At 44.8% G+C, this 27,775-nt stretch overlaps 1 protein-coding gene across 10 annotated transcripts in view; it reads left to right on the top strand.

Annotated features, from left to right (window-relative positions):
• LOC102312396 (histone deacetylase 4) overlaps positions 1-27,775 on the top strand; it is an 84,563-nt gene that overhangs the window by 11,765 nt on the left and 45,023 nt on the right. For 2 of the 10 annotated variants that reach the window (XM_005945501.3, XM_042212816.1), the window contains exons 3-4: positions 12,409-12,477; positions 21,563-21,867. In XM_005945501.3, coding sequence (XP_005945563.1) covers positions 12,409-12,477; positions 21,563-21,867 — 374 coding nt within the window. Of the gene's footprint in view, positions 1-5,735; positions 11,523-12,059; positions 20,369-21,562; positions 21,868-27,775 lie in introns of those variants that run through there. The other 8 variants (XM_042212815.1, XM_042212820.1, XM_042212817.1 and 5 more) reach the window with 8 other exon arrangements.

The following is a 27,775-nucleotide window of genomic DNA, read 5'->3' as shown; positions in this document are numbered from 1 at the left end:
TAATAGCCAGCAGGGGGTGATTCCTCTGGTTGTGTAGAGCTCTATGGGAAAACAGCCCTCGGCTCTCTTGCTTCTGTAATCCCCACAAACACTTTCCCGATGACTCTATGACTTTAGCCGCTAGCTTGAAGTTATGTTGGAATAAAGACGACGTTCATTTATAAATTTTGGTCATTTGCAGCGTCAGAAAGGAGGTTTGTTAATTGTAACTCATGATGGGTGCAGGAATTTTAACTATCAGATATATCGGCTGCTGATTGTTTGTTTTTTCCAAACGTATTTGTTACCAACACAGAGGTTGCAGTGTGCCCCCTGGTGGCCAAACTATGCGACATCAACACTCCTAAAGTGAATGAAGCATGTTTGTGCTGTCTCCCCTTTGTTTTTTAATTGTCATACATCGGCCAGTAAATGAAAATTATTTGATACCGAAATATTTATAAATAGCTAATAGCAGCCCATCATAACAGGTAGCGATGGTTGGGTCTTATCTTTTACTAATGAGCATTAGCCAGTGAAGTCAGACACACCCCTTCCTCGTCACAGGCAGTTTCAAAAGACCAAGATATTGATGGTGAGGCTTTGTTTGGCGAAGGTTTCTTTTATCTCAGTAATGATAAGTTATCCAGTGTTAATACTGTGAAAAATATTCTTAATGGGTTGTAAAGCTGGGTGGCTCTCTAGTTTCAGGGGTGCTAGAGAAATTAAAATGGTGGTTGAGGTATTTGAGTCGAATGCCTTCTGGAGGCATCCTAGGAGAGGTATTTTAAACATGTCCATCCAGGAAGACGCCCTAAGGCAGATCCAGGACACTCTGGAGAGATTATAGCTCTCAGCTGCCTGTGGAGAGGAAGGTCTGAGCTTCTCTTCTGAGACGGCTTTCCAGGACAGCTAAGCGGTAGAAGATGGATGGATGGATAAAAAGCACCAGACTCCAATAAAAACACATTTTCAACATATGGAACCATGAACCAGTATCTTAAATCAAGATCTACAGTATATGGTGACTTGTATGGCCACATGTTTTCAAGAGACTGTTTTTAGTGGTGGAGTACTATATCAGAAATGGAGAAAGATGTAAGGTTTTGCCAACTGGGCAACAGAGATGCAATAGTTTCTCTACATAATAAAGTTTATTTCCATACCACCACAAACGACATCATTTGTCATGATCATAAAGTTGATTCAGCATCTCTAAAACATTTTTGAAAAAAGGGGAACACTATAACCTCCACAAAAGTAGGATTTATTGCTAGGCTGTATTACATTGCATTAGTTTTAGCTTACAGACTTCATATTAGATTTATAAAGCCATTTTTACATGCAGTACTGACTTCTGCCTTCCAGACAAGGAACAAGGGTTAGGAAGAAGAAACAACTTCATAATCCAATTTTCTTTCATCTCTCTTGTTCCTTTGAACTTTTGAACTTAGAAGATTAATACATGTATAATTTAAAACATTTTAATATCTGAGTAGCATAACCACATCAAATCATGTGAATTCTACTGAAGCCAAGAGATGAGATGGAAGCAAGTGCTCAGGCCCAGCTCTCTATATGTCAGCCATGTTTCTGCTGAGCTTCCGTGTTTACTGAATTACTAAGATTTTGGATGACAAGAAATTTATATTATTAGTAATCACAGGAAACAGGATGTTGTAATATTTTCTGTGGACAGCTCATCAGCATACTACTTGCTCTCATGTTTAAAAATGACGAATTAAAGATTTCTTTGATTTCATTATTTCAGATAGTGACAGTTTAAAATTTTGACCAATTCTGATTAAATATTGTTCCGTGGCTGATGTATTAGGTTTTGTGGAGCATTGCCGAGGTTGAGTTAAATAGGTGGTTAGTTTGGTTTCCATTAAATGTGTTTCAAACTCTACAAGTATAAACACAGAGCCAAATTTTAACAGAAGTCCTGTGAATGTGGCCGAGGAGGTGGTCAGCACAAACAGGTAAAAGACAGCTATTTTAGATGCATGAAAACATTTCATAATAAAAGCCCTGTTAAGAAATGAAGGGTCTCTGACAAGTGAAATACTGGGACTTTTTAACATGGTTACAGTGTTGAGTTTGTATTGTAGCAAAGCTTAAGGACGTTAGCTAAAATGTTAGTTTTTTTTCTTGACAAAAGTCTCAAAAACTCTTTAGGTACAATGATTTATTGAAACATTTCCTAACACAGATGAAAATACAGTGTATAAGGCAACAGAGTTTGCAGTTCTAATGAGCTTGAAAGTCAATATTCGTTTTAGCCACCTTTATTCTTCCGCACTGCCTGAACCCAAAGCTAGCTTTCTTGTAATTTCTTTAGGTCGTCTTCAAGAATAGTTCTCCAGGACATCTTTTCTACAATAATTTTCTCCTTCTTTGGATGTTTTTGCCTTTTGACCTGTTCTCTGCCATGATGATCCCACACTACTTCAATAATGTTGATGTCCAGGCTCTGGGGAGGCCAGTCCATGGCTGATAGTGTTGCACCGTGTCTATTTCTATCCAGGTTTACTTTTACTGAGTGGAATCATTGATGGTACTTTTCTGTGTTCATGATTAAATCAATTTTGTCAGGATCCCCAACACTGACTGAAATGTGGCGCCAAACCCTGCCAGAGCATCCATTGTGATGACTTGAGATACATATTTACATTGACATGAACCAGAGACCAAATTTGGGTTCATCACTCCATCAGACCTGTTGCCACTTGTTGTCAGTCCAGTTCTTCTGTAATCTGACACACTTCATTCTTTTCTGTGTTTTCCTCTCTAAAGAATGGCTTGTTGACAGCCACCCTTCCACTGAGGCCATTTCTGATGAAGCTTCAGTGAACAGTAGATGGGTCAGCTGAAGGTTCAGATATATCTCTTAGGTCCTGAACCAGGTGTTTGCTAGACTTTTTCCTATTTCTTAACGACATGACTTCTCTAGGTAGTTGTATGTCTTCCATTTGTCCAATTTCCTCAGATTGTTTGAGGACACTCTGCAAACTGTGCTGAGATATGGCAACTCTTTGGGTGCCAACTCTTTGGAAATCACCTTGTTTGCAAAATACTATTTTATGTCTGCCAAACTGTGTTACGTCTGGATTGTACTCAGACGAAATCGGGAACGGCAAGTCAAAAGTTACGCACACCCCACTTTGCAGTTATTTATTTGTAAAAAATGTTTGGAGTCATGTATGATTTTCGTTCCACTTCTCACGTGTGCACCACTTTGTGTTGGTCTTTCACTGGAATTCCAATAAATTGATTCATGTTTGTGGCTGTAATGTGACAAAATGTGGGAAAGTTCAAGGGGCCGAATACTTTTGCATCCACTGTAGTTGCTGTAATGTGAATTCTCTGCAATGAGTCTGCGCGAGCACAAAAAATTAGGCAGGTCTGTGCAGACCCTTGCGCTCACTGTTCAATGCCAAAAGTTATGTCACAGGGACACAAGCAGACTTGTGGATGCCAAACGTATAAAAACTGGTTCATCTTTGGAATTTTTTTATAGATTCACAGAACTGGTTCATCCCGTGGGTTAGGTGGCTATGCTTGAATGATTCATAGGCCAGTGTTAAGTGGCTGAGAACTATTGCTCAAGAGCGCTTTGCATTTTGCTTCCCAGGAGCCACACTCTCTTTTATCTTTGGGGGGTTTTTTTTTGGGGGGGGGGGTTTATGTGGGGTGGCTGAAGGTGTTTGCTGTGCAGTGCAGTGGGTATCGAATCCATATAGAAGTGAGTCATCCTTGTTGTGCTGTAATAAGTGAAAGGCAGCAGGTTAATGAGGGCAAATATAATGGATAAACATGGTTATTCACACACAGGGACTTCAAATAAAATTGCCTTGTGTAGCTAGAAACTAGGGCTGTGCGAGATGGCCTAAAATCCATATCACGGTATAATTTGAAGCATGAGCGGTGACAATATATTTCGCAATATCTTCTTTTCTTCTGTATAACATTTTTTTACACACTATAGGACACACTTAAAATCCTTTAAGTTTCTGAAACATCGACAGTGTGCCTTATCTATGAATTATGGTTGTGCTTACTGACCTCGAACCGATTTCACGTAGCACACGGCGTGCAGCAATATGTCAAATGTTTTAGTACGACTTTGGTAAGCTATGAATGCGCACTGCTAGGTGCATTGTTGGAGCATTACAGCTACCGTAGTCAGGAGCCTCGCGGAGTAATCTGGGTCCTAACCCAGTGTTGCCAACTTTGCGACTTTGTCGCTATATTTAGCGAGTTTTCAGACCCCTTAACGACTTTTTTCTAAAAAGCGACTAGCGACAAATCTGGCGACTTTTTCTGGTGTTACTGGAGACTTATTTATGACGACTTTTTGACATGAACGCGCGTATCGCTCTTACTCTCACAAGCAGCGGTGCTGCCGTGGGCACCGCACCCGTGCCAAAGCGCTCACGGGCGGAGGATAGTCCTCCCCCCGCTGCTATCAGGGCAGCAGATGTTCACGCCTGTGCGTCCAAACTGCAAATGAATTGCGCATGAGCGAAGCCGCTGCTCCGCACTGACTGTAACGCAGTCAGTTCTTCTTTTACTCGTATGCTGTTTTGTGGATCACAAGGTTTAAAACTACTTATAAGCACACACACAAAGCAACTCCACCAGAGTGCCTATTTTGGGTCACGTTTGCCGATCAAAGTGTGAGGGACCAAGCAGCCAAAGCAAAGAGGACACAGGCGAAAAAGTGTCTTCAAAAAGGTTTTTCTTTATTTTAACCCTCAAAGTCCAAAACTAACAACATTCAAAACCATACTTAGCAGGCCCATAAAAGAGGTCAACTAAATAGAACTCTACGAAAAGTAATTTCCAGACACTTAAACAAAACAAAGTGAGACACAACTCACAAACTGACCTAATTACAAAGACACATGAGAGTAGCTTTTATAATGATTTGGCCAAACCATTTACACACAATAGGGGGAAAATAAAAACACACTAATATTAACTAAGCACAGAATAACCTAACTAAACCTAAAACACCCCTGCTCCTGGTAAGCCCATGGTTGGTCCTGCTGAGCAGGCATTTTGTTCCCAGAGTCCTCAGCCACGCCTTTTGCCCAGACAGGAAACAGCCACCGCCCAAACCCAGGTAACTCAAAGAAAGAGAAACACACAATGTTGCTATGTGCGCGCCTCATAATACCAGTGCTAGGTTTAACCAAATGATTAATGAAGAAAACTGCAAAGCAAACTAATAAAGTAAAAAATGGACTAATTTCCCCCTGTGTGGCCGATGCATCACACCAAGCCCGGGTAAAGGAGCAGGGTTGGAACAAAAAACAAAACAAACCAAAAAAGCCAAAAACAATAATCACTAAAAGAAATTTAATTTGTAGTTCTAAATAAATTCTAACTGCATTTAGGAAGTTTTTTACTGTCTCTTCCACGATGTTATTTCTCTCTCCCACAGCGTAGGTTACAATTACATTAGCATTACCAATTATGCAAATTAGGCGATGACGTCATTTAGCGACTTTTAGCGACTTGCAGGACAGCCAATAGCGATTTTCCTTACTGAGGAGTGGGCAACACTGTCCTAAACTCCGTCTGCTTCAGGTCCCAAAGTCAAACGAACACTGCGGCATCACCGAGAGTTAAAAACTGTCTAAATTCTTTCATCTGCAATAAAACGATCAGCGTTGCTGCTTTACCAGGTGTAACAATTAAGTTTAACATCCATGAAACAGGATTTATTAAATTAAACAGAGTTAGAAGTTAGCAGGAAGCTAGCTCGCTAGTTTCCACCTAAACATGGTCTTCACAAGGTTTACACTTTGTCTTAGTTTAAGAGTTCTGCTCCAGAACCTCGTCGTGTGTTTACTATCACCTTTACTATCAGGCCTGTGGGGAATTTTCGCAGGTATGCCGTGGGACCTCTGCTGACGTCAAGCATAGACAGACACGCACATGCATTTACCCGTGGTGCAGGGTTTTCCCCCCTCGTGCTGCTTGTGGTAAATCTGACTCAAGAGACCCAAACCACTGTAACTTGCTGTACAGTACAAGTGTGTATCCATGCAGTTTTCACTGACATCACCTTCCCAGGGGTCCATCACACACTTGCATCCTCAGCATTGCGACTTGTGTTGTCACTGCTTCTCCTCTCAGTCCTATCTAAAGTGCTGAAAAAAATACATCCCCAGACACGTAGCCTCATACTTTCTAGGTAATTGTTGTCGTGACCAAAAACTAATTTTGCAAGTTTATTAAGGCAGGCTTTAATAAAAAACTCAGGCTCCCGCACTGTCGCCCTGCTGCTGACAGTCTTGTAGTTTGCCTTATCGCACATGGCAGGGCCAGAAAGGTGATTTATTACCTTTCGTTTCTACTTAAAAATTAAGGCCCCCCCCCTCCCCCTCCCTTTATTATTTTGACAGGTTGCTGCTCTGAGAAGCATTTACCCTTGCCTTGACAACCACCACAGTACAGGCATGCACACAGATCTCTGGATGGCTATACGTCTATATTATAGATTTGCTTTTTATTACACCTACCAGATACTATTATTGGGGAAGCGGCAGCATAGAGATTTAAGGAATGGGGTTGGGACTGGAAGTTCGGTGGCTTGTCCCAACTAGTAAATGGAAAAAGTGAAAAAGAAACCTTTTTTTTCCTTCATCCTATTACAAGAGAAACTGAGGAAAGTGAAGCACACATAAGTATGACAGTGTTTCCTCACTGGTCCATCAGAGCTGCTACAGTAAAGCTGTAGTTGGCTGCTGAGATGCACTGAAATAGAGGAAGCTCATATCAGGAGTTTCAAGTAAAGTGAAAGCCACTTGCAGCAGCTGACCAAAGTTTAAAGGTGTTTCATGCATTAAATGCATTTTTTCCTCTAACTCTATTTCCCCCTTCTGCTTTCACTGACCTCTGTCCAGCCTCTTCCTCCAAATGCACGCAGTCTCTGCTCAAATCCAGAGGTGAAAGGGTTAAAAGCTTTCACTGCAATGAAGAGGGCCCGGCTTATCCCCGAGTCTATTTTTAGAAGCACACACACAGAAGAGATGTGCACGTGCAAGCACGGCGAACAAACGATCATTATTTTTGGTCTCCCGTGTAGATTCTCCTCGCCGTGATTGAGCGCTTTGTTGCCGTGCGGCTAAAAATGGAGCACGGGGCGAGTGCATGCGTGACACGACCGCTGGCTCTTTTGTGCGGGTGGTCATTGTGCTAGGTGCATGAGCCTCATCGAGGGTAATTTCGAGCCTCATTGTCACGTTTGCCTGGCCGTCCACTTGTGCTGACATGTTGTTTTCTGCCCCTCCAAAACCCAATTACAAAATTGTGGCAGATTGCAAAATGCACTTCAGCGGCGTGTTCCCACAAATGCCGCACCCTCTCTCTCTCTCGCTGAACCCGGTGAACACAGATGAGGCTGCTGCCAGCCAGACGGTTTGTCAGCGCTGTCCTCCCATGCGCCACCAACTTGGCTGAACATGAGAGTCCCATCCCAGGACAAACCCAGGGGGTTTCTTGTGCAGCGTCTGACTCGCCTGGATGCAAAAGGTTCACCGTGTCCTCACCAGCATCCTGCTGCTGCAGCCATGCTTGTCCTCCCTCCAAAATAATAATAACACCTAAAACATGCTATTTATGCAGGATGATGTCTCAGCATATGAGAAAAGCTGCGGTTTTAATTGGTGGCAGGACAAAGACAGCGCAGAGCGAACATGAGCTAATGAAGGGACGCATCTTTTGTCCCCGCGTCTTTTGTCTAGTCCCAGCTGAGAAACGGGATACACTGTGTTCTGCCAGCATGCTGTCAGCGGCAATTACGGTTTACACTGCTGCCTGGGAGCCCAATCCTTGTGCCTTTTGACATGGTGCTCCACAGTGCTTGACACGAAGCACAAATGTCTGGCCAGGGCATCAAGGAAATACTACGGTTACGCAAGAGGATCAACGCATCATCTTTGTCGGAACTCGAAGCACACGAGCGCTTAAAGAGTCGAGATGTGCGTGCACGGTAGGTGCGGAGCAACTGCGAGCTCTGATGCTGTGGGTGTTTGCTGTTGTAAGGCCCAGCGAGCAAAGCTTTACGGTTGCATCACAAATCTCCTAGCAACCATCATGGCTGCCCATTAAGTAGAGAATATTAAAGATGGACGCAAGATCGCTGTCAGTTGAAATAATTTGCACTTTTCAGGTTTTGTGGGTTAATTCGGGCTAATGTCTGCTTTTGTTGTCACCAAATAAACGAATAACAGCGCAAACTTTGGAAACTCTTTTTGCCTTCAACAGCCAGCAGGACGACGACGTGCTCGACGAACGCTGGAATCAAGTTACAGAGTTTTAACATATGTTCATAACTTATTGGGAAGCTCTCACTTTTCTGCAAGCTTTCTCGTTTTGTTTTGTTTCAGGCTTTTTGGCTCCATAAATGTAAAGTTGAACCATGCAGCTCCATACAACCATACAGCTGCTCTCAAATGATATCAAAAAGCTTATCACTGGCATCAGGAGAATCCCAGTTGATAGGGATTTGTACGGAAGAGGATTAGGGCCACTGAACAAAAGCCTGTGCTTGAGATTTTTTTGTGTGTTTTGTTTCTCACAACTCTGAGAGAAAAGTCAAAATTCTTACCTCAGAATTCTTTGGGAGGTTTTTTTCCCCAGAAAGTCAGAATTCTGAGAATAATGTCGGAGAAAAGGTTATTCTCAGAAAAAGTCAGAATTCAGAAAAAAAAGTCTGACTTATGACTTTTTTCTGAAAATGTCAGAATTCTGAATTTCTGAGAAAAAACTAAGAATTCAAAAACAGAAAAATACGAAGTTTTACTTCTATTTAAAATGTCTTTTTATTTTGGGGGAATATACACCCCATTTTTTAAGATGCTCTAATTGTCTTCCATATTTTCATAAAGCAGCGTTGGCTGGATTTTTCGCTGAAGTTGATTTTTAAGTCGATTGCAGCTCTGTTTGTGTCGCTTTGCCTCACTGCACAGTAGATTTAGTATGTATGTTGGGGTGAATCGAGCCATGCTGTTGTAAAACATGTTGCTGAAGTGATGAGGCCTTTCTGTTTTAAAATACCCCAAAACTTATATTTATATCATTCAGCATTAATGGTGCCTTCACAGATGTGAAAGGTGCACGTGCATTACTGATCCCCTGAATGCTTTTACTGCTTGGTAAACGCTGCAGATTCAAACATCGTAAAAGTACAGCAAGCAGCAATCCGGCAGCTGTCTTGGTTCCAACCAGGTTGTGTTATGAATGCACATTTGGCACTCTCATATTTGAGATCATAGTCGAAGGAAGTGGCAAATATCATTATTATGCGCCACAGTCGAAACGGAGTGTGAAAGGGCCAATTTATGGGACCGCTCTTGTACAGTTGTGTGCAGTGGCAACAGGCCCGTTGTCACAACCCTCTATTGAATGTTGTGGCATTGTTTGCTTTTGGTGCACAGTGAATTCAGGCCTGCACGTACTGAACATGACTTCAAGTATTCAAGATTTTGACTGCTGTGGAAGTCAAATTGGCCTGGGCTATTTGCTATGATGCAAGCAAACCAGTTGTTCTTCACCGTGTGGTGTTGGTGGTTTTCTCTAAATCAGCTGCGTTATCTTAAATGTGCGGCTTTTTTGAACATATTATCTCACACGTAAGTAAGTCACATGTAAGCCCTTATGGTTACACAGCAAAACAGCGTTTTGGACACGCGTCTGCAGCGTAATGACCAATTTCCAACTCATTTCTGATTTTTCTATTAAATGTAAGATGTGTGACCACCTTGTTTTTCCCGAGTCTTCCAGCTTGAAACGAAAGGTCAGATGGTTGTTTTCTGACCGTCCGCAGGACGCAAACTTGGCCGGGGCTCACGCAGGGGTCACTCATTCTCTTTTTATCGGGGTCCCTGACGTCAGCCGGTGCCCTTGGGAAGCGAATCTGCGACCCAGAGGAAAAAGCCTCTTCAAGGAGAGGCGTGTTTGATTAATCGTATTGTTCCTGTCGGGTTCACCTTGCTCGCTGGAGTCACCCTGGACAGAGCAGCCAGAACGGAAGTGCGCTGCATGTAATGAGGGCCGGAGCATCCTTCCTCTCTTTCTCAGTCACTGTCTCGCTTTGTAAATGCCACAGCGGCGCAGACAAACGTCTCATTCTCTTTTCTCCCGCATAACAAAGGCCTCTGTCAACATACAGTATGCTCTCGTTGCCAGGACCGGGTCAAGTTTGCCTCTTGTCTCTCCTGGGAGATGCGGCGGACGGAGCCCCTTCACCATTTTGCTAAGCTTGTTAGTCCTGCACCCCCCCCCCCCTCCCCACCCATTTATATTCCCTATGACAACATATTTTTGATGCAGCTACGCTAAGTTGAGTCGACTAACTCTCTGCCTGAGGGTAGAAGAAGCTATTTATGGCTCCCTGTCTCCCGATTCTTACCCAGTGGAACTGAAGGATGGAGAGGAATGGAGAAAGGGAGATATGAAGGAGCTACATTGAGGTGTTGGGGGGGGGGCTCTGCTGTGTAACTAGGCTACATTTAAGATTGATGGATCCTGTCGCCAAGGTATAGGGCACTACTTTGGCGGGTTATCGCTTCATTACGTTGCTCCGACTGCTGTGTGTCCCACTCTCCCTCTTCAGTGCTCCAGCACACACCTATGCTCCCTCCTCCCCACGTGAGTGTCGGGTATCAACCCTGCGGTTTGGGGCTGAAAGCTTATACGCTTTGTCTAACTAACCACAGACAACGACACGCGCACCCCTCCACCAATTCCCCACACTTAAAAGTCGGAGATGTAAAGCTCCCACCAGCAATTTGTGCAAAAGCAGGGCGTAGAATTACTCCAAGCCACAGGTGTCATGCACAGGCAGATGCACCTCATTTCCATTGCAAAATGCAGCAGCGTGCGTTTCATTTGAATAGGAACGTCAGGGGATATCGGCTCTCACCGATGCGGACGGGTTTGTTTTTGGAGAGGCTTTGACCACCTTGTAATATTTCCTCGCTCTTTACATAAAGTCTGCAGGAGTTTGAATTTGAATGTCACCTGTGTGTGTAGATGTGTTTCAACAGGGCCAAATGTGACACTCAAGCCCACGCCCAAGCCCTCACTTGTTGGGGGGACAGGGTGGTTGAAGGTGGAGGGTTCGGGGGTACTGGTGCATCAATTCGCGCAAGGTGGCGCGAGACGAATGCACGTACATAATCAGCGCAAAACGCATCCCTGCAGCTTCAAGGCTAATTAAGAGCGTGCGTCTGTGTGTATGTGCCCGTCTGGTCCAGAGAGAATTCCAGAAATAGATCACGCACAGCGAGACGCTCGCCCGTTTCCCTCTCCTTTTTTTTCTTTTTGATGCCTCCGGAGGGATTTTACATGGATTTTCATCTCGCGTCCAAAAGGAATAATTGCATATTTGTGCCCCTCAGATGTTTTTGAGCCTTGTGCTCAGGATTTTTAGATGTAAATGTATTTATACACAGATGGCTCAGGTGCTCGTGTTTACTATGAATACACACACATATAGAGGATGGATGCAGCAGCAGTAGTCGCAGGTTTGTGTGCGGTTGCAATGCATGCACTATTTCAATGTCAGTGTTTTTTTTTTTTCTCGTTTCGCCGTTTCGTTGCTTTTTCCTCCATCTTTCCATCGCCTCATCATCCCTGCTTCCCTCTACCTCTCTCCCCTCTTACCCCCTCCATCCCCTGATGCATCCTCCTCCTCCACCACTACCCTTCTCCGTGGCTCTGCTTTTTATAGCCATGTCTTCCCAGGGCTCGGCAGCTACAAAAGCCTTTTCATGTTGCCACTATAATTACAGCCTACACACACACAGACACACACACAGACACACACATACACGCATGCACATTAGAGGAGTGTCTTTGTGTCTGTATGCATGTGCGTTGTGTGTGTGTGCCTGTGTGTGCTCCTGCATGTGCCGTTACACACAAAAGGGTGAGCTATTTTTACCTCTCTCCCTCCCTCCCTCCCTCTCCTCCTCTCCATCGCTCCCCCCACCTCCCCGCCACCACCATCCCCCTCATCCCTCTCTGCCGCCGCTGCTTGCTGCCAGCCACATTTGCTATGCTGAGCACAGGCAGCATCAGTCGAGCCCCAACTCCTCTCCTCTCGCACGCCGAACTCGCGCGCCCCTCGGCGTCCCCTCAGAGCTTTTCCGAGCACCCCCGCGGTCGCGAAGACCCTCCGCGCATTCACCACTCGCTTTCTCTCTCCGGCCAATGGAACGCGCTCAGGTGTCGGTACCGTTGCCGCTGCACGCGCTGGCCGCAGCGCAGATGACCTGAAGCCCGCTTGTTTGCACTGTGGCTCTGTTTCTTTTTTTTCTTTTAAAAAACTGCCCGATTAGGTTTGTCGCTGGAAGCTTGTCTCAATGTTGCGGACCATATTTGAAGCGGAGTGTTCTCTCTCTCCCACAGAGGGAATCCTGGGAAAGGAGCAGCCGCTCGAGGTCCTGAAGACATCGGCGCTCAACCACATCCCAACAGGTTGGACACTCTGGATGTTTGTTTGGGTGCACGTGTATGTGTGTGTGAGCTTCTATAAACCAGAGTGTGTGTGTGTGAACAGACGTGATTTCACTATTAACCACATCCTGTGTGACTTTGCATGCGTGTTTGTTTCTCCTGGGATGTCATAAATTGTCGTGCCGTTTGTGAAGTGCCATCACGTCAGAGATGTCTCTGCACTTTGTCCGACTGAAGGTTGACGGCGTTTTTATTTACGCTGGTGTGTCAGCGTGCCGTTTGTTTTTCCTTTTTCTTGTTTTTTTTTTGCTGAATGACAATCCAGCAGTGTGTTTGCGAGCTCACGTGAAACTACACCAAAACAAACTATTCCACACAGTTTCATCTCCCCCAAACAAATCACACCACTTCCTGTGAACCCCGCCACCCCGAGTATGCTCAAATCGCCAAGTTTTTATTAGCAGCATACAAGCGTGGAGAGTTCATAGCAGCGAGAGGACAGAGGAGAGATGGAGCAGCGCAGAGGGAGGCCAGAGTACAGAAGTGAAAGGGGCACAGATGGAGAGATGAGGTAATCTGAAGGAGAAATGAGTCTGAGGTAATATATGCATAATGCATTATCTAATTCAGTAATGAGGGCGCTTCTAATGCTTCTAGCGCAGAACAATTTGGATTGTCGTGGTTGAAAAATAGTTACAAAAGAAAACAAAAATGGCAAAAGGCTGATTCATAAATTTCCTCCCCTGCTGCTCTTTCCACGGCTCTCCCAGAGCAGCGATGAAGAAGTGCTGTAAGCTCGAACAGCCTGTTGCTTCAGGGGAGCAAACAGCAAAGTTTCATCTTTGGTTCGACCCTAAGCGTCTTGGTCTTTCACGGGCTTCACGCGCTCTCTCTGCTGGGGTTGTTTTCTGCGCGCCTTCCGGCTGCACTGATAAAATATTGAAATCTGCCGGAGTGACTTCATCAGATATTCTCCAAATCTGTTGTCTTGGATACAGAGCGGCTCGGGGCCCTCCGCTTTGGTGTGACCCCGGACCGTTCGGTTCTTTCTCCTGAGAAGCGAGAGCTGCGGGAAATCTTAGCATCTACATCGCTGCATCATTAAAGCTGCTTTTGTCATGTGATCCTAATGTAACCAGATGCTGGTGGTTGCATCTTAGCACACAGTGCAAAGCTCTGGTCGGTGCACCTGCACGCAGCTGCGCAGGTCCATTTTTTTCACCAGCGTTGTGTTTGTTTGTTTTTTATCGGAATAAATTACGTTTCCTGCAAATCTGCAGAAGCTCAAAGCAGAGATGTCGTAATTTAGCCGCAGACTCTGGTGCCAGCTTCTTGTTTGTTAGGATGCTGACATATCTTATGTAATGCTAAACCGACTGCTTGGAGGTTTTGAAGTGCTAGTTAGACATATCAGGCACGTTTGAAAAGTGGAATTGAGAAAAAAAGTGGCACTGCTTTCAGACATTCTCTAGTCCAAGGAATAAATTGAAGAATAAAATAGTCGGCAGATCATTCGATCAAAAAATGACATCGCTGCACGGCGTTAGCTTGGGCAGGCCTCAAAGTCGAGCTCATCCACAGTCACGTCAGACCAGCTGGTGGTGTGCTGTGCTCTGTTTGGTCAATTTCATGTGAGGTTGACTTTTTAAGTATCTTCACGCTGCCCGTAGCTGCTGGGATCTACAAGCTGCTTTGCAACCCACCTCGCCCCTTGTGTTGGACCCCAGCTCCTCCTTTCACGACCTTTTTTTTTTTTTTGCTACTGATTTGTGTTTAATGGTTCTGCTGCTCTCAACCTCTGGGTTTCCATGTCTGCAGATTGAAGAGGAGTTGCTAAAAATAATATTCAAATTTTTTTTATAAATAAAGAAAGAAAGTAATGCAAATGGCCGACTTCCTGTTTGACTGCTTTGCTGTCACTTTAAATTGAATGTAGCATTAGAAGTATGAGAACAAATGTTCTCTTGATCTGAAATACGAACAAATCAGCTGATGATATAAAGAGTCATCAGCTGATGCCCTAAACAAGGACAACTGACAAATTTGACAACCCCTCCCCCTCCTCCCCCTCCTCCCCCTGCAGAAGTAGATGTAGTTCAAAGAGCGCTCACCTCTCTCTGATAGTGCACACCTACTCTACTGAACGCATCTTTGCGTTGAAGCCCTCACCATCCTCTATTTGTGCGTCATCCCAGATAGCGAGGTCTGACACGCTTAATTTAAAGCCTGGTCGCAAAGGACTTCTGCACGTACCGCACCTCGGCTTCACACGTCGCCCCGCTCTAGATCTCACATGTTGTGTCTCTGCCGTCTCCTTCCTGTTAGCCCGCGGTGCCGCAGACCGCTCTGTGATGTCATTGAGACGGCGACAAGTCGGGGCTTGCATTCAGAAGAGCAGGACTTGCTGCACCTCGACACGTTCCCCAACGCCACGCCTTACCTGTTCCCTTTCCCTACTTTGCCCGAGGTCTGTTTGTGTTTTTTCACTTTGTTCTTTTTTTGGAGGTCGCCGGGCCGTTTCAGAGCCAGTCTTGCTCTGATAGCTCTCACTGAGAGAAAAACGAAAAGAGACGTTCACGCAGCCCGCTCTCAGAGGCCGATAAAGCGACCGCAGCTATTTTCCATCATCAACAGATGTGCTACTTGTTGCCTCTCGTCGCACCCTGCTGCTAAACTCACTGTGAAACCTGTTCTTTGTCTCTTTGCACGGCGCCAGAAAATAAAAAAGAGAGCGACCTCAGTCACATTTTGCTTCTCTAAACAGCTCCGCTCGGCTCTCAGTATGACATCTATTAAGCCTAATGAGTGTGGAGCTCAGCGAGTCAGACCGTGGGATATACGCTGTGCTATCCGAGTCTCAAATCAGAGACGCCAGCCCTCTGCATTGTCTGGTATAAATAGATCCGCAATTGGAGCCAGAAGAGTTGTGGAGTGCGCCCGAGGGGTTGTAAACAGATTGTGATTTGTTGCGGAGAGATGGAGGGAAGAAAGGTGGAGAGGAGGGAGGGAGGGAGCTGCTGAGCGGGTAAGGACGCAAAATAGGGCTGCAGGATAGGGGACACAGGGATGGAGGGTAGAGGAACAGCTGACAGGGAAGGTGGCAAAGGGGGACAAAGTTGTTAGATGATAGAGGGAAAAATGTTTAGGTTACGTGCTGTCAGAGAGGTTGTCGTTGATGCTCAGAAATCTTCTGTGTAAACTTCAAGGAAGAAAAAGGGAACAGAGATTTGAGGCTTCAGCCGTCGTTGTCTTTCCTCTCTGAAGCTGATCCAAGAGGAAACAAACTGGAACTGAGCTGGAGTCCTCGCTCCTGTCAAGTCTGATTCAGGTACAGCTGCGCAAGAAGCCTGGAAGTCCCTGCGGTCGCGCAGAGACGGCACGTTTGTTAGTGTTTTGGTTTTGGTGGAAGTGCCCTCATATTATCTTCTATCTGGCCAACATCAGTAAACTGAGGTACGTGTTTGACGTCAGTGCTTGTACACGGCGACGTGCCGATACGAGAGTTTATCTTTTTCTTTTTTTAAGAAGCAGGTCGGTCTCAAAGGATTTTCACTGACTGAATGTTTTTGCTTTGTTTTTGTTTTTTTGAAGTATGCCCCTCCTGCGCTCGCGCTTAGTTAAGATCACGTCACGTGTGTTTGACGTGTAAAGGCGAGGCTGCCTTGATGTTCATTCAAGCGAAATAAGATTGTGAATAAACATCTTCTGTATGCAGTTTATTGACCTTGACCAATGTAAGTCATTCACATAATAAAGCATCCACAGTAAAGACAGCGTGAGCGAGCAGACTCAGCAGAAGAGAAATCTTTGTTTATGCCCAGTGCTGATGTGAAGATTCTCCATATGCACAGTTTGTGTCATACATTCATGTTTTTCCATGAAAAGGAGCTTAAAAAAGAACTTAATGTGTTTCCACTTCACACTTTACCTGAAAAACCTTTAAACAGTAACCTCGAGAGCTGTATTGATTTATTGAATTGATTTGGATATTCACACAAACACAAGCATTTGTCATTTTTACCTCCAAAAAGTGGTCGCTTGCTCACTTGGCCTGTGTGAGACCTGCAGTACGGATCATCTGGCACGTTGCTGGGAAAGTTTGTATTTCCTGATCAGTTACAAAAAGTTGCTGATTAATGCTGTAAAATGACTACTAGAGCCCCAGTGCCGCAGGCTTAGAAACTAGTAGTAACCACCGATTTCGATGGAAAACTGTATGTTCAGTGACTGGTTGGCAACTGGTTGCTGGAGGTTGCTGGCAGGCACTAGAGTGAGGTCAGTCACTGTGCTTTGCATACAAGGCACACACTTGTCTACCGGTGACGAGGGTAATCTGTTAGCGCCCAAAACAAAAAAGAACAGTTTCACTGTAGCAGCCTGTCATAGATTACTCCGTTTTCCCTCATGAGGTCTTCGGCTGGTGTCAGCATTTGATTTCACAGCAACTTCCAGAAATCTCCAGCAACCAACTCTGGGCCTGTGTGATTGGGGCCCAACGTGTCAGTAGTTTCCCTCCCAGTTAGCCTGTTTACATTTACGCACTGAGCTGCTGCACTTAACTTTTACCAAGTTTGTGCGTCCCGTAGACGCTTTTGTTATAACGCAATGAAACCTCTGCAGCCAGAGCAGCAGGATGACGTGTGTGAAAATATTATTGTATCATTTAAACGTTTAACCGACCTCTAAATATACTTTAAATACTTTTTACAAGCATATATTTTATAGTTTACGGTCATTAAATGTCATAAGATGGACTTTTTCTTGTTGACTTTGTCAACCCGTTTGGTCACAAAATGCCTAATAAAAAGTAGCTGTTACTGTTCAGAGCTCAGCTAAACGTTCAGGCTGTAAATGTAAAACTCGCCTGTAGGACAGGAAGCTGTAAATACCAAATTCACATCTCTTCTATTGACAGTTATTTTTAGTTTAGTCGAACAGTTTGCATGAAGGACAAACACTGTGCTCGCTGAGAGCCAGGTAGTCATCAGAGCGATGTTGCAGCAGAGAGCTCACGTGCACCTCCAGCTGTTCTTCTGAACAGAATTTCAAAATAAAATGAAGATGCTGGGATTTTTTTTAAAAAAAAGCCACTTTAGATTCATCTGAGTTGGTCGAGATATAATTGATTGAAGTGTTTAACATTAATCCCAAATTTAACTACGATCCTGCAGCATTAATACGTCTGGGATCCTCACTCTGTTCACCTGAAACCATTTTGCGGTTTTATTTGTTTGGGAAATGTAGGCAAATTCCAGGCTGGGAATACGAGCTCACAGCATTAAAACCGCAAGGGGGGGGGGATAGTTATTACAAGTAAAAGGGGGCGGATGAGGAAAAAAAGGCATGCGAGCCGGTTCAGATGGGACGGCCCGCCGAGTGAGCGCGAGAGGGGGGAAGAGACATCAGTGTCTACAAGCGAGCATGGAGGGTTTTCCTTGGCCTTAGAAGTAAAGAGAGCAGAGAGGGTATGGGAGGAGAGAGAGAGTGTGTGACGCTGGTTCCTGGAAAAGCAGAGGGCTGCAGAATAAACAGGCTGCATGCCTGAGACTGCCCTGTGATGTCACCACTGGGCAAACGAGGGACGAGGGGAGGAGAGAGAAAGGAGCAGAGAGAGAGAGAGAGACGCCCATCAGGTTAAAACAGGAGGCGGGGGGGCGAAAGCCGAGCCAAAAGTGACAGAGGCTGAGCTGGAAAAGACAAGTCAGATGTGCAGGACGTACCGTCCTTCCTTGTAACGGCCCTAAAGGAAGAAGAAGGAAGAGGGGAGGAGGAAAAACAAGGAGGAGAGGACGAAGAGGAGGAGGAGGAGAGCACTGATGGGTGCGTTTAACGGCCGCTCTGATTCACACCTTTCTCTCGTCTTTTCTGCATCATCTTCTCCTTTTGTGCGGCTCGCAATTAGCGCCAGTGCCTGAGATGCGAGGTGTGTTTGTGCGTGACCATCAGCGAGAGTGTGTGTGAGGCTTGTGTGTGTTTTCTTGTGGCAGAAGAACACAATGTTCGGGGAGAGAGTGTGTTTATGAGTTATGGATTTGCATTAGGAGCCGCGGCACTTTGATAAGTGTAGTTTTCAGCCGTAAACACATCTGCGGTGTGCTTTCCCCACTCCTCTCTTAGCACTTGCTTTAGCTAATATTAGATGAGCTAAAAAATGAATGAAAAACGAAGAAATAGGCCTTATTCCAACCAGGACGTCAGATTGCAGGCCTGAAAGCGCAGCACGGAGTGCTTTTTAACCTTCAGCTAGCAGAGGACTGTGAAGGAGCTCGTTCAGACGCAGGAAAAATGATGACTGAAGAGCAAGAAAAGCAACTTTTCAAAGCAGAAGAGGCCAACGCTCTCAGTCTGTGGCAGCCTGCTGAAAGAATTATGCTGATAAGCTTTTGATAACTTTAGTTCTGTACAGGTTAAACTCGCGCCTCAGTTCTTCAAAGCGTGTGATAAGATCGTGAATCTTTTCAGGACCTTTGGAGGTCCAGAGTTTAAATACAGCATGTGCATTTAACTGCTTGGTCCTATACTGTTGGACTGTTGTGTGGAGCAGTTTCTCTTTTAAATAGTTGTGATTTTTACAGCTCCTGCAATGTGTCACAAAGAAGTTTGATGTTATTCATTACATGAACAGGTAGAGACATTCATCTATCCGTCAGCTGCTTTAAGGCCTTTAGACACGTAACATTTGATCATTTTGCGTGTAAAACAGTTTTTTGGACTCACTAAAGCAGAGGCTCACAACCACGAATTTGATACGTTTAGTTTTTCAGATTTTTCTGATCCAAATGAGCAGATTCGACCAATAAGACCACTGCATTTGGCAACAAGTGTGTTTGTAGCTCAAAAGTGCTGAAAATAAAATCATATGGAAAAAGTCAAATAATAGTATTTTACCTCAGGCACACAGCTAGACACTCGTCAGATGTGCTCACTACCTGACGCCCTTTATGATACAGCTTCAACCGCTGGGTCAGGTTCTCTCTGCTTCTGCTTTTGGACGAACGCAGAATCGCTGGTTCCTCGTTTTTATGTTAAGAAACATCAGGAGGGAACACGCCTGTATTTAGTGTAGTTTCTCATGGAAATCTTCCATCAAGCCTTCACAATTACGGCTGACAGCGGTATGGGAGTTTCACTACAACCTCAGCAGCCGGTTCCTTCTTTAAAAAGCAAAACCCAAAGTTTTCCATGCGTTTCATTTATCTTTAGATCGGACTGCTTCTCCGTCTTTGCTCTGCACAGTGATTCACGGCTGTGGGAGTTCGTCTGTCTTCATCGAGCTCACCTCGCTCCTTCCCTCCTCGCCTGCTGGTCGGTTTCCAGATTGTAACCATCGTCGCTTCTAACATGAGCAAAGGGCCAGAGAGGAGCCAAAACTCAGGGCGTTGCTCCATTTTTAATTAAATATTGGGTACCTTGTTAAGCAGATTCACAAATGGAAAAGGAAATGAAAGAACAAAAAATCCAACCATGTAGGTTCTTTTCTTGGAAGGAAAGCAATAGCCGGCTGAAAGAAGGGATCTCATGACTGGGAAATGTCAAACCTCATGTCCTGCAGGGTTGAAACAAATCAACCAGCGCGGACTACTGACTCATACGTTGTGTTGTTGTTTTTTAAAATCCCCCACATGACGACAAGTCCTTAAGGAGCCGCTGGGTGTTGCTGCCCTGTTCTCCTATGGATGGCGGCAACCATGTGGATGTGTTTCACCCCGGCACACGGAAAACACCGGCAAGAAGGCGGCAAGCCGAGTCGTTTGAGATGTGCGGTTACACTGGAGGACGTTCAGAAGTTTTTTCTGTGGTCTGCCTGCAATCCATTGCAAGGATCTTCCATAAGAGGCTTTTTACACGTCTCTGTGATGCAGCGAGAGTGCGTCTGTGCTGGAGCCTGGAACAAACTGGAAATGTTTCAGAGGTTTGTCCGAGGAAAACAAAGATGTGATCAGTTTGTGGCTGTTTGAAAGGTCGAGCACGAATACGATATCCTCAAAAAAAAAAAGAGTGTAAATGTGCCGCTGTGTGTTTTCTATGAGCAGACCTGGCTCTGAACCCTCCTATTAAGTGTGCCGCTGATGGCGTGTTTGCCTCTTTATTAACACAAAGTATCTCTGGCTCTCGCTGCGCTCTCTGCAAACATGTAGGTAAATAATCAGCCAATCGACTCCTATTTATTCAGATTAAATGGGGAGGAAGCTGCCTGATTGGAGGGCTTCCTGGGCAGTGATTTGTGCGCAGCCGGGCTCCAGGTCAATGCGATCTTTGTGGGAAGACGCCGGGCTTCTGCAATTACACACGAAACCGGATTGTTTGGCTTTTTTTGTATATACAAAAGAGACGAGGGGACAAAAGGGCGCTATTTTTATGAAAGCTTTATTTAACACTTTCTCTCAGGGATCAGAGGTCAGGGATGACTGCTGGAAAACATTCCTGGAAGCGGTATAAGCAGGAAAAAGCAACATATATGTGACGATTAAGGTGATTTATAATCAGGGGAAATCCTTCGACCTTACGTTGCATGTTCACTTGAGGCCGGATTTTGAAATGAAGGCGAGCAGATACGCAGGTATGCTTCCGTCCTAAAACTGCACAGCTGCTGGGGAGCGTGAAACCGCAGAGCTTCGAGTGACGTTTCAGGTGCTTTTCAGGCAGGTAGAAACACAGAACAACAGTTAGCAGGGCTTTGATTTAATCCCATTCATCCACGCAACCTTGCAGCTTTAAGTGCTCGAGAACAGGATCAATGTGACACATGTGAACATGTTACAGAGAGCCGTTGGGATCCACTCTCCTTTTTCCTATTTTCTGCTGCTGGGTGTCAATAGACTTTTATTAATTGCTTTCACGTGATAGTGGGCCCAATCTGTACGTTTCTAAGCTTTACTTTGCTGCTTGTGATGCTGCTAAAAATACACGAGGAGCTGATGCTCGCTGAGTGTCTGGAGAGGCTTTCGGTTAGAAAATACATCCTTGAATGTTTTAATAATCTGTGGTGAGATGATGGTGATGATAAAGTTGGCAGCTTGCTTTGCTGTGAGGTGTCACCACCTGTCAGGAGCAAACTAAAAAAGCAGATGCCTTTCTTCTTCTCTCCCGTCATCTTCCCTTGCAGTCGACATCAACTCTGCGCTGCCCCTTCGTCTCCCGCCGGCCGCCATCCCCATGGATCTGCGCGTGGACCATCACCAGCAGCAGCAGCAGGTGTCCTCGCTCTCCCCGCCCGCCCAGCAGTCGCCCGGCCAGCCCGGCGGCGGCAGCGTGGTGGCGGCATCGGTGCACGAGCAGCAGCTGCAGGCTGAGCTGCTGGCCCTGAAACAGAAGCAGCAGATCCAGCGGCAGATCCTCATCGCAGAGTTCCAGAGGCAGCACGAGCAGCTGTCCCGCCAGCATGAGGCCCAGCTGCAGGAGCACATTCAGGTACGGCCGCGTGTTTGTCAATGAATGAAGTTCAAGTGCTGGAAAAAAGGAGGCATTCAAAACAAATCTGAAAAATTTGGCCCACGTTTTCCAGAAATGGCACTAGCAGTCCTTAAAGCTGCAGTTTCACAGCAGCCAAAAGAAGAGCAGTTAAAGCTGTGACGGCCCGGCAGGATTATTTGGACGTGATTGCACAGTGATTCCACCAATCACAGCTAGTTCACCTGTGAGTCCATCTGTGAACAAAGGAAGGGCTGCTAACAATGCTGGAAGAAAATGTTTTTCCAGACTTGACAAGGAACACGCTAAAATCCAGTAGGAGGCTTTCTGTGCCGCCTGTTCAGAACATTTCAACCCTGTTCTGATCCGGTTCGGAAATGATTGAAATCCACCCTCAGTAGTAGGCACGCTCCATGATTCAGGAGCTTGTAGACAAACCTTTTTTTTCTGCATGACTTTATCAGTCTGGGGGAATTTTTTCACAGTCTTAGTCTGTTTTAGTCTGCTTCCATTTACTGTGGGTTGCAGCCACTCGTTTATGCACAGCTCTTAATGTCTGACCGCAGTATTTCAGTCGGTTTGAGGTCTGGACTTTGACTTTTTCATTCTTTGTTTTGCAGATTTGTTGTTCAGTTCAGTTCAACTTTATTTATACAGGGCCGAATCACAACAAGAGTCGCAAAAGCGCTTTAGATAGGCACAACTTTCTACAAGCAAATAATACACACAGCCTTATTTGTGTTGCATCACCTTTATCAAGTACTTCCACTCGAACTAGTTCACTTCAGTTTTATTTATATAGCACCAAATCACACGAGTCGCCTCGAGGCACTTTATAATGTAAAGTAAAGACAGAGAAACCCCAACAATCAGACCCTCCCCTATGAGCAACCACTTGGAGACGGTGGGGACGAAAAGCTCCCTCAGGCAGAATCAGACTAGTTGTGGTTGAGAGGAGACATGCTGTGGAAAAGAGCCAGAGATTAATCATAACTGATGACCAAATACAGAGAGGTGTATAAGCACAGAAACACTCAGTGCATCATGGGAAGCGTCCAGCAGCTTAGATCAATTGCAGCATAACTAAGGGAGGATTCAGGGTCACCTGATCCAGCCCTAACTATATGATTTATCATATCTGCCTCCTGAATCCAAACTGGGAGCTGGTTCCACAGATGGACCTGAAAGCTGCAGGCTCTGCCTCCCATTCTACTTTTAAATATTCAACACTTGGCTTTAAAAGCAGCAGAGTATTGAAAACAGACAACAGCCTCTTCTGGTCCACAGCTCAACAGATCAGCATCAGACCTGGTCGCGGTCTTTCCCGAGGACTGCACACAAGCACATTTACGTAGGTTGCAGACTCAGAAGGCTCAGTTTAGATTAATACCTACCCACTTTACCGTAAATTCACCGTAACATGGCTATTGGGTAACTGCTAATAGCTAAACGGCTAACATTAATGTGTTGACGTTTATTATAACTTTCAAATACGTCAGCGTGGTTGAAACAGGAGCTTTACTGACCTGTTGAAATTCCTCAGAGTGATGTTCAGTGTTTTGAGGTATCGACACTGCTGCAAATGGATAATCCTCAAAGAAATTTGAGTTTTTTGTATGGATTGGTTACTAATTTTAAATTTGTCAGACTTCTGGTAAGCATCTGCTCTCACCACGATCATTGTAAATGCAGCTAATAAGCCCTGAAGAGTGAAGCAGTAAAACTGTTAATATTTTTTTGTTGTTTTAAATACGCAGGTTGTAATATTGTTGTTGTCAGCGAGGAACAAACGCTGTGTTGGACACTGATTTCACTTTAATTCTTCCATCAGGGTAAAAGCAGAGCAGCGGGCCTGTTACTCAAACCTATTTAAAACTGTCCTACACAAAGCAAAGACAGACTTTGATGTAGCCTGCCGCGGGATTCTTCATTAGCAGACTAAACTCAGCCTGTGAGAGCTTTAAATGCTGCGAGTGAAGAGGGAGCAGAGAACAAGGAGGCAGTCTGCCTTCATTTATTTTAACTCCAGAGATGGAGAAGAGCAATATGAGCATGTGGTTGAAGTCGGAAAATGTGCGAAAGCCTTTTTTTCCCTGGTGTTACATAAGTTATGCACAAGCCCTGTTGTAGCCTTACTTTAAATATCCAGAAATATACGGTGTGCTCAGGGCGACGTGAAAAAGTGAAAAGTTCGGTTTGGTGTGAACGGCCCGGGCCGGACGCTTGGGGAACATAAACAGAGCTGCACAGGAGTGTGCGCTGGAGCTTGGATCACATGTCACAGTGACCTGGAAATACAAAGTGAATCTAGATCATCACGCCCACACGCCGAAGCTTTAATACATCAGCCCCCCACCCCCGAGAGCGCCGGAGCGCTCCCGAGAGGCAGAAATGTCACATAAAGATATTCCAGTATTTGCTCTTTTTTAGAAGAATACTGCTGTAATATGAATTGTAATACACGCAGATACAGCTGAACTACTTATTATTTCAGGACTTAGAATAAATTGTCTAAAAATGGATTGTGGGGGCAGAAGATCAGATGGCGACGTGCAGGATTACATTAGTTTGAATGTCACATGCAAGTCTTTGCTCTCTTGATCTCTTGGTGCTCAGCTTCCCTCTTTACGAACCTTTTTATTCTTTCCTTTTCTCGTTTCTTTCGAGCTTGTCTTGCTTTTGTCTTTTTGTGCTTCCTTCTTCCTTACTGGTTCTGCTTTTTTCCCCTTGCTCTTCCCGTCTCTAATTTTCTCCTTTCTTGTTCCTTCTCTCACTTCTTCCTTCTGTCTTCACATTTAAACTTTTCCCTCATTTGTTTGTGTGTCATCTGCTCCTCCTACTTTCTTCTGTCTCTTACTTTTGGTTTACATTTTTCTTCATTTAATTTTTTTTGTTTTTGTATTTCACTGTTTTTTCCTCTTCCTGTAATTTCACTCTATTGCATCTTTTTCCTTTCTAGACGTTTAAAATGATCCATTCAGTCTTGTGATCATGGTCCTGTTGCACGACCCCGTTTGGGTCCAACTTTATCTGTTGGACAGACGACCTCACTTTGACTCTACTGTGGTATAGAGTGGATTTCATCATTGTATCAATGACTACAAGGTGCCGAGGCCAAATCGTGGCCCTTCACCACCATGCTTGACAGCTGCTATGATGTATTTGGTTGTTGTGCGTCATGGTCAAACTTTGGTCTCATCCAAAGGACGTTGTTTCAGAAGTCTTGTGTTTTGTTCAGATGCAGCTTTGCAAACAGAAATTGTTCTTGTCCTGTTATTTTAAAGAAAAGAGATTTGCCCCTTGTTACCCTCCAACCTGTTCAGTCTTTTTCCAGCTGCACTGTCATGAACTTTAACATTTACCATTTTAACTGAAGCCTGCAGAGTCTGAGATGTAGCTCTTTGGTTTTTTGCAGCGTCTCCGAGCATTGCACGCACTGACCTTGAGGTGAATTTGGGGTGAATTGTCCACTCCTGGGAAGACTGGCAACTGTCTTGAATGTTTTGTACTTGTGAATAATCTTTCCCAGTGCAGAATAATGGACTTCAGATTGTTTGGAAATGACCTTACAATGCTTCCCAGACTGATGGGCAGCACGAGTTGCCTTTGTTTTTTCCTCCTTGGCATCGTGTTAACACACAACTGAATGCTCCAGACCAGCAACCTTACAAAACTTCTGCTTTTACAGAGGTGCTCAGAATGACTGGTGATCAGCTAATCAAGTGCATATGATTAGCAGGACTTAGAAAACTGGAAGGGTGCACCTCTGCATTTTGTTAAATAATCTGTTGTAGGTTGTATTTACCTCATGTTAAGAGCTGCTAAGGACCAGATTACATTTTTACTATGTTCTGATATGTAAAACCTTCAGACTATAGGGAATTATGATGCATTTATTGTAAATTCCGTACACAGGGCTGCACATAAGTGGTCCGCAGGTGCGCATTCACTGTCAAAATAAAAGACGCGCGTCAGATAAGAAGTTGGAACGCGCGTTTGCTGGAACGCGTACATAAGATGTTCTGGAGGAGCAGGAATACGCACTTGTTTTGCGGTGGAGGAACACCAAAGTTTTCCGTCCTGTTTTGTCATTTTTGTGATGCCGAGGGATGAGCGAGGATATCTGAGGTGCGTTTGAGTTGTGGCGGCGCGCAGATGGAGGAGAGTGACGCACAGACTGAGCAGTGAGGCCTGTCCTCAATCAGCTCCTGTGTGCACGCACGCACAGAAATCTACAGCCATTAAAACCTAAACATCCTCTTAAATGTCAGCAAGCACTCGAACACATGCCCACAGTAGCACATACTCGAGTACCCATAGCAGCAGGCGTACATACGCTGATTCACATGCTAACAACGGGGAACTCTCAGAAATTGAGACAGTCGGAAACTCTTCAGAGTATTTAGTCAAAAAGTGGCAACATTTTCTATAATAATAATAATAATAATGATAGTAATGGATTGCATTTATATAGCGCTTTTCGGGGCCCTCAAAGCGCTGTGCACATCTCTGGCCTAGTGAGCCACAGGGGTTTGGGCTGTGTGAATGTGGGTGGCGAGGTTACTTTGAGCCTTGCCACCCACTCAATCCCTTATCCCCCAACCTCGATTGAAAGACCAAAAAAAGGAAAAAGGATTCAGGCGTCGGGCTGGAAGCCAGCCAGACAGCCGATGAGCTTTTCTCACGGGCCCCACCTCACCTTCCTCTCACCTTCAGCCGCTAATTTATTCACAGACCGGTCTCGAGCATTTGATTTACCCTGGCGGTAAACACGAGCGCATGTCCCGGCTACTGAGCGTTTATTTACACTTCTTAAAAAAACAAAAAGACGCCATCACGGCCTGATTACATGCCGTTACAGTAAACTAATCAAATATTGCCACTGGTTTCACAATGATAAAGGGAGAAAGGAGCCCAGGGTGTTGATTCCTGGGCACATCAGCGAGAGGTCATTATGTTGCCGGCGGAGTGCAGGCAGCTTGCCTATTTGTTCCATATTACAAAGTGATTCGGAGGCTTGACTCTGTACTTTATTTTGTTGAAATTACGGCTGCGAAAAGGGTGAAAGTGAGCTTCAGCCTGCGTTTAATTTAATTGATGCTTTTATCCACAGTCAGGCTCTGGGTCTTAGGACACTCAAGTGGGATGAAGAGGTGTCTCCAAGCACAGGTTGGCTTTTACTGTGATTTTGTTTTTGACCTTTTTGGTTTCAGCACAAGCCGTCAGGGCACAGGTGAGTTTGTTTCTGCGGTATAAAAGCACAGAGAAGGCAGATTTCAGAGCATTTAACAGATGCTCTTCTGTCTTTTTTCTGAGGAAGAAGCAGATTGGATTATGTGTTTTTTACTAAAGCCTCATCCCCCTGTTAAATTGTTTATATTTATTTAAAGGCTTAAGCTTCTGGCCTGAGGTTTTTGGGGATTTTTTTTATAGAACTGCAAAGGTTTTATTTCTTTCCCCCTCCTTTTTTTTCTTTAAACAGCTGTCAGATGTATTTACTTCAGATGGCAACTCAAGCAAAGCAGAAATGGGACTACTCGACTTTTAAAGACGACCAAGTAATGAAATGGTTGCATTTTAAAGATCTTTGCAAAGTGATGGTATCTGATAAGGCGAGCGGGTTTAGTCCGTGAAGTGAGCCAGTAGCATCAGCGGATTTCTTTGGTGCAATAGATTTAGTATATTTAATTTAGGCATATAAAACTTCACCATCATGCTAATGATTTTCTTTCCTTTAAGCTCCTGACGTTCTTAAAAGTCGCTCGAATTTGAGCATCCGGAATGTCCGGGATCACAGACGGTGATTGTTTTGTTTCCTGTTCAGATTCTTTTGCCATATGATGATGATGTCACATGTCATATGGACCATCCATTTGCTGTGACACTTGTGTTTAATACTCAGATCCAC

Source organism: Haplochromis burtoni, unplaced genomic scaffold, assembly GCF_018398535.1.
Source record: "Haplochromis burtoni strain Fernald_Lab_line unplaced genomic scaffold, NCSU_Asbu1 Contig_394, whole genome shotgun sequence".
NCBI lineage: Eukaryota > Metazoa > Chordata > Actinopteri > Cichliformes > Cichlidae > Haplochromis > Haplochromis burtoni.
This window is presented reverse-complemented; position numbering and strand designations above follow the sequence as displayed.